Source organism: Camelina sativa, chromosome 6, assembly GCF_000633955.1.
Source record: "Camelina sativa cultivar DH55 chromosome 6, Cs, whole genome shotgun sequence".
NCBI lineage: Eukaryota > Viridiplantae > Streptophyta > Magnoliopsida > Brassicales > Brassicaceae > Camelina > Camelina sativa.
This window is the reverse complement of record NC_025690.1, coordinates 14,546,373-14,555,019: the sequence shown is the minus strand read 5'-3', so window position 1 is coordinate 14,555,019 and position 8,647 is coordinate 14,546,373. Positions and strand designations below refer to the sequence as shown.

The window sequence follows — 8,647 nt, the reverse complement described above, 5'->3', positions numbered from 1 at the left end:
TTTTTTTTTTTTTTTTTTTTTTTCTGGGGGTATTTGTGAGTGTTTCGTTCTTTCTCTCCCTTCTTCAAAACCTCTCTTTCGTTTTTTTGTTGCTTAACAACGATTCCCAACTTAGGCGACAAGCCAAGATCCCCAGTTCTAGATTAATCACCTGCGGACAGGTCCACGGTAAAATACACCTTCCAGCCAATCACAAAAATTATCACTGGATTTATTAGTTGCCTCAAGGCCCAAAAACATGGCCCAATTGTTCAAACTCCTAACATGGTTTTTCATGATCATTAGAAAACAGTAAACAATGTCGTAATTCAAAAGAGATAAGAGGTAGCGCCGTAGAGGTATGAAATAGTACAGCTTTCAATAACTATTATTAAAGCAGCATATTTCTTCTCGATGTATATATATGTGAGAAGATTAGAAGAAACTGTTTATATAGTTTACATAGAATCACAATATACACATTGAAAACTAAATATTGAGTACATTAGTCAATCTTCATATACTTTTCCATAAGGAAAATTAAATGCAAAGTATGGATGAGCAGTTGAAGTGAGGCTCCCTACTACCCTTTCTTGGCCTTTAAATCAGAAACAGCGGACTTGGCCAATGTTGTAGGCTTTAAGACACTTTTGGGGTTCAGTGCCTTTCGGATCTTGAAAGCAACCCATGCGGTTCCAAAAGCATGTCCTGCTGCGTCTAACCCTTCGTTGGTTGCCTCTGCTGCTTTTGTGCCGTACCTGTAGTCTCACAACAAAAATCCATTAGGTAACTTTGATCACCTGCTGAGAAAAATGACTGTTTTCATATGCTTTTACTAATCAATACCTGTGATTGACGAGTTCTGTTGTGACAGTTGATGAAGTTGACATTACATTTTTCCCAGCCACTTCAACAGCATCACAGATCTTGCCTGCAGAAAGTAAACAGGTGATTAAACACGGGAGCAAAAAAGGCAATGTTACTAATGCCATTGGCCTCAACAAAAGAATCAGCAGGTTTTGAGTGTATATCACAGGTTATTAGAAGAGAGCCCAAAATCTATGCTCATAACTAAAGAAAGAAGAAATAGAACTCGACGTATACGGCAAATGAAGGATTGCAAATCACTTTGTAACTTTTAACTCAAACACCCCAAAAGGAATAAAGTTCATGGGAATTAGCCTTAACAATGTTCAAGGCAAGAAGCAGACCCAAATGCCATATCAATGAACTGCTGGAAAAAGCTATATTCAAAAAGACTCGGGAATCATGGTAATTCTAAATGCTGGTGAGATGAAAGAAAGCAAGGCAACTCGCGAACTAAGAAATTTCCATGACTCTCCCTCCAAGCATGGCACATAAAATTTGAGAAAACCAAAACAAGTAATGTACTTACTAAATCCATCGAGGGATGCGAGAACAATCTCTCCAGGCAAAAGCCCAAAAAGCTTCTTTCCAGCTTTTGAGTTAGCCACTGAACCAGTGATGAATCCCGAGACTTTGACAACACCAGAAAGAACACCAGTCGCAACTTTCTCTGTCATTTGTGTCACTCTCTTAACCCTTCACATAGAAACCACACAAGGGAGATTAGCAAAGGCATAAAACTCGTTCATTCAAGAAATAATACCATGAAGAATGCACACTGTGTTCAAAATTTTAAGAACTGGTCTTTTCATACTCAGTTTTCTAATGATCATGAAACAAAGAAGCAGATAAAATACCTACTAGATTCCTGTCCAGTTATTTCCAAGGTCAAAGAAACTAAATTCCTAAGTATCACCATACCTCTTGATTCTCCTCAGTGTCTCAGGGCTAACATCCTTCTCCTTCTCAGCACGACTAAGCCTATTCTTCATAACCTCGTTTCCTTTCCTGAGTCTCTCCACAGTTACATCCCCACACCACAGTATCCCTCTGATCAGCTTACCAGACCCGGAAGCTATCATTTTAGCAGTATTGTGACTGTAATCCTCAACATTAGGCGCAAGCGTAGTCCAATACGCCGCACATTGACCTTCCACAACGTCTTTCCTCTCACCCTTAAGCTCCTCCGGCGAAGTCTGCGCCACAACTGAACTTCCCAGCACCTCTTCACCCTTCTCCTTTGCCTTTTCAGACATTCTCTGCTCTGTGAAACAACTATAGTCTCTCAAAACCTGATCAAGCACAAGTAACACATTCTCTTGCCCTTTAGAAGCAATGGTCAATCCGTAATTGAGAATATCATCATCCGAATCGGACCCAGATCCATGTCCTTCCTCCTTCGGCGGATGAATCGAGAAGAAATAGTGCGATCCATCGACCTTAGCCGCAACCTCGTTTTTCGTCAACGGCCATTGAATCTCATCCCCAACATTGGCTAGAACCGCGACGATGTTATCCCCCTGGATGATTNCAACTTTCTCTGTCATTTGTGTCACTCTCTTAACCCTTCACATAGAAACCACACAAGGGAGATTAGCAAAGGCATAAAACTCGTTCATTCAAGAAATAATACCATGAAGAATGCACACTGTGTTCAAAATTTTAAGAACTGGTCTTTTCATACTCAGTTTTCTAATGATCATGAAACAAAGAAGCAGATAAAATACCTACTAGATTCCTGTCCAGTTATTTCCAAGGTCAAAGAAACTAAATTCCTAAGTATCACCATACCTCTTGATTCTCCTCAGTGTCTCAGGGCTAACATCCTTCTCCTTCTCAGCACGACTAAGCCTATTCTTCATAACCTCGTTTCCTTTCCTGAGTCTCTCCACAGTTACATCCCCACACCACAGTATCCCTCTGATCAGCTTACCAGACCCGGAAGCTATCATTTTAGCAGTATTGTGACTGTAATCCTCAACATTAGGCGCAAGCGTAGTCCAATACGCCGCACATTGACCTTCCACAACGTCTTTCCTCTCACCCTTAAGCTCCTCCGGCGAAGTCTGCGCCACAACTGAACTTCCCAGCACCTCTTCACCCTTCTCCTTTGCCTTTTCAGACATTCTCTGCTCTGTGAAACAACTATAGTCTCTCAAAACCTGATCAAGCACAAGTAACACATTCTCTTGCCCTTTAGAAGCAATGGTCAATCCGTAATTGAGAATATCATCATCCGAATCGGACCCAGATCCATGTCCTTCCTCCTTCGGCGGATGAATCGAGAAGAAATAGTGCGATCCATCGACCTTAGCCGCAACCTCGTTTTTCGTCAACGGCCATTGAATCTCATCCCCAACATTGGCTAGAACCGCGACGATGTTATCCCCCTGGATGATTCGAACGATGGTGAAATCACCGCACGCGAGTTCGACGCTGTAGGATTTGTCGATTAGGTTGAGAATAGCCCCGGGGACACGGATGAGAACCTCCTCCGTCGCCTGAGGCGGAGCAGACGGTGACTGGTTTCCGGATGCATCTCCGTGGTGAGGGAAGAGATTAGGTCCGAGATTTTGCGACGAGAGAGATGGATAGAGGTGAGGGGAAGAAGGGTAAGGATTCGTCTGAGCAAAAGGATTATCAGGAATTGATTGATCGATTACCGGCCGTTGCTTCTCGTCACCACCGTGTGAAGGATTCATCTCCGTCGCGGTCGTCGTTGATTAGAACAAAACGGGTTTGATAGATTTATTTATTTTCGAGGGAGACATAAGTTAATAGGATTTGTGGTTAAAGTTTAAAACAATAAAAATTGAATCCACACGCATCTCAATCTATTTTACCACTTTTTTTTAGTCATAATAATAAAAGTGCATTAATTATCATTAAAAATATGATTACCACAAAAACACACACCAAACGAACAAAACAGAACCGGAACGAACCAAACGCAACAGAGTAACCGAGAAATAAAAGATTTTCTAAGCAAAGATTTGGTCGACAGCTTCCTCGTGGTCATGTTTCTCTTTAGCTAGCTTCTTAAGGCGAGCTAGCTCCAAATCTCTTCCCATCTTTCTCTTATACATCTCTGCGAACGTGATTGGCTCCTCCAAGATTGCCTTCTCTCCTTCTTTTATTTTAAGTGGATACACTGTGGCGTCGGGAGCTGGATTCTGGAACGTGGCAATGGATAGTCTGCTCGAGTTAGAGTTCACCACTGCCTGATGATCCGCGTTCTTGAACCTCCCATTGCTCAGAAACTTAAAATCAAGACAAATCAAATTTGACCAAGTCAAAACTACAAATCAGAGAAAAATAAAAATAAATAAAAATAATAATTAAAGAGAGGATGAGAAAGTATACTGACGTGACCGTGGTCACCGAGATTGACGACAAACGCTCCTTCAACAGGCTGAACCGTAATCCACGTCTTGCCATCGTCTCGTGTGGCTTGTAATCCACCGACTTGGTCTTGTAGCAGCAAAGTGATGGTTCCAGGGTCAGTGTGGCGTTTGAGTCCCAGGGTTAGATCAGGCTGAGGGCATTTTGGGTAATAATTAACAACTATCTTTTGGTCCATATCGACGCATGCATTGGTAAGTGACTCTTTCTCAAGACCCATAGCTTCAGACAAAACCTCAAGAAGCTTACAAGCCAAACCCATCAGCCTCTCACTATACTCTTCAGTTACTTTCACCCATCCCTCCGGCGTATCTGGCCACCGTGAGTAGTCTCTGTTTCTCACCGGGTACGAGAAATACGTCACAATCTCTCTCCAATCTTGCACAGCCTCTCCCTGCATTTACAGTTTAATTATTTCGTATTTAACTACAAGATTAAAACATGATTACGTATTTCACCTAGAAGATTATATATATGGGTCGTACCTGGAGGTGGCTAGAGACGATGAATCCTCCTTTTTTACCACCGGACATGTCAAACCGGAGCTTCTCTTCCGGAGGTAAAGCAAAGAAGTCACGAGCGAGACGTGTCATATCCGACACCAAATTGGTATCGACGCCATGATCAACCACCTGGAAGATGCCCCAATCCTCACAAGCCTCCACGATCTGACGGCAGATCTCTCCTCTTTTACCATCAACATCGTCGATACCGGCGAGAGAGATCACCGGGATTTCGTCGCTGAACTCATTATAGGCGACTTTGGGGCGTTCATCTTCGTCTCGGACGAACTTAGAGTTGAGCTTAGACTCTCCGGCGAGCTCAGTCAGAGTTCCTGGAGCCATTTTAGTAACAAGACAAAAGACTATATTAAGAGACGAATAGAGAGAGAGAGAGAGAGAGAAGATGTAATCAATATATAAGAAGAGAGTGGTAGCTGAGAAACCTTTCAAAGCTTGTGATCACTGACGAACGAGGAGGTCGCTAGCTACCTACCACGGTACTACTCTCTCTTCTCTTCTAGAACACAAGTTATACTCAACCAACTACATTGTATGTATCTTCAAATAAAAAGAAGACATCATGTATTTACATTTTTTTTTCTAACGAAAAGAATTATAAACTCAAAATCTCTTTATGTTTTCTAGCTACATTCAAATGTATCACATTATTATTGCATAATACGGACGTCAGAGTTTCGTTTACACCTTAAAGTAGACTGTATACATCTACGTTTGTAACGGTAGATAGAAAGCCACGTCTGAGAAATGGCTGTGTGGTCAGTGGAGAAGTCACGTGGCCGAGACACATGTTCTGGTACGGGGCTTGCGTTACAAAAAAAATCCCAATCATCATTAATTTTTGCATGGCTATTACTAAATCCCATTGAGGAATGAGGAGAGAATTAAACCTATATTTTATCACAAACTTTTCCTTGGGCTGACAAGGTAAAATGATGGGATTTGTAGAGAGTATTGGGTTTTAGTTTTTACCAGTTTATCAACTTGGATATTTAATGTGGGATGAGTTGTATGTTTAGAAATTAAACCAGACAGGATAAAATTTTCCTGCTCATAACTTTACTTAGCTAGGATAAATATAAGTAGTGAATGTGTGTTTGACCAATGTAGGGTTAAACTTTAAGATGCCTAAGTTGACTTTTTAATTTTTTATTCTTAATTATAAACAGAGCTGGGCTAATTTAATCATTGCAGCCCTTTTAGTTCGTGAAAGGCCCATACAGCATAACAAAGATGGCTACTTTTTTGCCATGAGAAAACGGACCTCCACTTCCTAAGAGAGAGGAGGAGGAGCCACAACACAACGGCTAGTCTATTAAAGAAAAGAAAGAAAAAAAAACACGTTCTAACGGCAACATTTTTTTTATCAGACATGCCTATAAAAATACTGCGACCTAAACAAGTTTCTCATCTTCATCATAGTTCTTTCAAAGATTCTCTCTCCTTCAATTCAGTCTTCGTTGTTGTCTGTCTACAAGAAGAAGTCCAAATTATCCAATGGAGACTCCATCATCATCAGCAACGAGAAGAGTCACTAGATCGCAGGCTATCTTTGCAATCAACAACTCTGGTTCTGAATCTATAACTCCCTTTTCATCAAGTATGTTTCCTCTTTCTATTTCTATTTTTCGTTTCTTGTAGCCTTGAACCATTAACCAGTGATTCTTTATCTCCTGTTCTTGATTAGTCTTATTATCAGTTGTTGTTTTCATAATCACCCTCTGTATTCATTTTTGGCTCTTAGATAAAACAGAGGATTCGAACAGAGGAAACAAGGAAGATAGGTCTTATGCTGCGCTGATCGACATAACGAACGATTCACCGATCGTGGGTCTAGCGTTGCAGACGCCTCCTTCAGGTTTCATGGTTAAACGGAGAAGCAGCAGAATCAAGAACACGCCTGGGTCTGGTGAAGCCCTTTTGAGAGGACAAGTCAAAACCCTCTTGCACAAGGTTAAAGAAGAAGAAACAGAGCTTATCCATTCAATAAAGACTCGTCCTTTTATCCACCTAGTCACTTCTCCAATGAGACTTCTCGCTCCAACTCCAGCAAACACTCCCCAATCCCCAAACATTTCAGATAGTAACGATGTCAAGATTAAGATCGCATCCCCGATTGTTGCTGAACACTTGAGAACCTCTCTGATATTTGAAGAGAAAGAAGAGAAGAGTATGAGCATAATTACTCGTTCTTTGATGTTTGACTTCACCACGGACAAGTCAGAAGAAGATGTTGATGGACTGTGTAAAGGAGAGAAGAAGACTCAAGCTGAATTTGCAAGGAAACGTAGCAGATTGATGTATAACAGTAATGATGAGAAGATCGTAGAGGTCAAAGAAGTGCTGTTGCATTTGTAATCTTGATTCTTATTGGGCTTTGCTTTGTATCGGTCACGAAGTAGTGATCTGTAATTTCTAGGTCCAAAAAGGCCCATTTATGTGAGTGAAAAAATAGGAGACAAGTCGTTGTCGAGATGAAGATGAAATGATTTGGTGGTGGTGGTAGCAACTAGCAAGTTAAAAAAGAAAACTAACAGAACACATGAGAAAACAGAAGAAGGACGTTCCAACGAACCTTTCTCTCTACTTGTTGTTCTATTTACCCAAAAACTTTCTTCTTTAGTGTGAAGTAAACGCCAAGACATTTTTGGTTCTAATTTCAATATAATAAAGAAAAAAGTAAGCACCACGAAAATATACTTAACAACTTTCTCATCATTTTTTTGTCATTTAGTGGAATTTTTCTCGTCGGTAATGTGTTACATATATTAAAATAAAATGATAAATATATTGTAATGGTGGAACCATCACATAATATAAGCTATGGAATGAGATCTTTGATTACGATTTTATATCACAATCAATTTGAAAGAACAACTTCTTATGGTGCTTTTTGTTCTTCTTTTTAAATTGATTTAGTCATTAACGTGGTCAGTTTCATCTTAGTCCACTAATCTAGTCACCATCCGTTTTAAGTGACAACAACCAACAGGTGCAATCTTTTTTGGAAACTGGTGACTGGTTTTCTCTTTATAAAAAGCTGATCGAGGTTTCTTCATGACATGGACCAACTCATACAAAAACTAAAGCAATAAACATATATCACTTAATCAGCTGTAATGGTTCGCGCAGAGATCGAAACCGGGGCTCCTTTCAGGTCTGTTAAAGAGGCCGTCACTCTCTTCGACGAGAGAATCCTTCTCGGAGATAATTACGTAGAGGTCTCTTATCTATAAGCAAATGCATAGTTTTTGCATATATTAGTCGTATAAGACATGATTATCTCTATATCAATGATTAACTTTGTTTGCAATAATTTTCCACCGTGTGGTTATAGAGAAGCAGTTGTAATAAAAGCATTCAAGAAGAGCTGGTTGAAGCGCAGGAGAGTCTTAAGAAAGCTGAGGAAGAGAACAAGGTTTTGTCTCAGCTTATCGAAACCCTCACACGAGAGCTTGAAACCACTAAGGAAAAGCTTAACCACTCACTCAGAAAATTCCCAGAACATCCTCAAGTCGAAGATGATGACCTCAAATTCATAGAGGAATCCACGGTTAACGAACGGGACAGCATAACCGAGATCAAGACGAACCGGTATGATCAAAATGAAGTATACGATGATCGTCTGGAGAAGAGGCGTTCGGTGAAGTTTGCGAACCCACCATTGTTAACAAAGGTGATTGTGGGAAAAGAGGAGAAAAGCAAAGCTATGGTGAAGAAACAGACGAAGAAGATGAAGCAGTTGGCTCCATTGGCTTCTTGGCTCTTTGCAAGAAACCGGTCTAGTTAACCACTTACGAGATCCTCATCTCGTGTTTAGTACTTATATGCGTGCCTTACGAGTTAAAGAAATAATATCCCCAAATTCATTGTTTTTA

At 40.5% G+C, this 8,647-nt stretch overlaps 4 protein-coding genes across 7 annotated transcripts; 2 read left to right on the top strand and 2 right to left on the bottom strand.

The window, feature by feature from the left end:
* LOC104791361 (senescence/dehydration-associated protein At3g51250-like) lies at positions 336-3,641 on the bottom strand. 3 transcript variants are annotated; one of them, XM_010517221.2, is made up of 5 exons: positions 3,078-3,637; positions 1,768-2,243; positions 1,376-1,542; positions 826-910; positions 336-737 (listed from the first exon to the last, which is right to left on the bottom strand). In XM_010517221.2, the coding sequence occupies exons 1-5, from the start codon at positions 3,546-3,548 to the stop codon at positions 563-565; spliced, it is 1,374 nt and encodes a 457-aa protein (XP_010515523.1). In that variant the 5' UTR covers positions 3,549-3,637; the 3' UTR covers positions 336-562. The 3 variants fall into 3 exon arrangements, with proteins under 3 accessions (XP_010515523.1, XP_010515521.1, XP_010515522.1); XM_010517219.2 differs by having other exon boundaries at positions 1,768-2,324; positions 3,195-3,636; XM_010517220.2 differs by lacking the exon at positions 1,768-2,243 and having other exon boundaries at positions 2,638-3,641.
* Positions 3,693-5,315, bottom strand: LOC104791360 (naringenin,2-oxoglutarate 3-dioxygenase). 2 transcript variants are annotated; one of them, XM_019226926.1, is made up of 4 exons: positions 5,195-5,315; positions 4,734-5,083; positions 4,214-4,642; positions 3,693-4,106 (listed from the first exon to the last, which is right to left on the bottom strand). In XM_019226926.1, exons 2-4 carry the CDS (start codon positions 4,839-4,841, stop codon positions 3,828-3,830), a joined length of 816 nt encoding a protein of 271 aa, XP_019082471.1. In that variant the 5' UTR covers positions 4,842-5,083; positions 5,195-5,315; the 3' UTR covers positions 3,693-3,827. The 2 variants fall into 2 exon arrangements, with proteins under 2 accessions (XP_019082471.1, XP_010515520.1); XM_010517218.2 differs by lacking the exon at positions 5,195-5,315 and having other exon boundaries at positions 4,734-5,145.
* On the top strand, positions 6,197-7,409 carry LOC104791358. The gene is made up of 2 exons (XM_010517217.2): positions 6,197-6,369; positions 6,514-7,409. The coding sequence occupies exons 1-2, from the start codon at positions 6,267-6,269 to the stop codon at positions 7,125-7,127; spliced, it is 717 nt and encodes a 238-aa protein (XP_010515519.1). The 5' UTR covers positions 6,197-6,266; the 3' UTR covers positions 7,128-7,409.
* LOC104791357 (WEB family protein At3g51220-like) lies at positions 7,724-8,641 on the top strand. Its single transcript, XM_010517216.2, has 2 exons — positions 7,724-7,990; positions 8,107-8,641. Exons 1-2 carry the CDS (start codon positions 7,889-7,891, stop codon positions 8,557-8,559), a joined length of 555 nt encoding a protein of 184 aa, XP_010515518.1. The 5' UTR covers positions 7,724-7,888; the 3' UTR covers positions 8,560-8,641.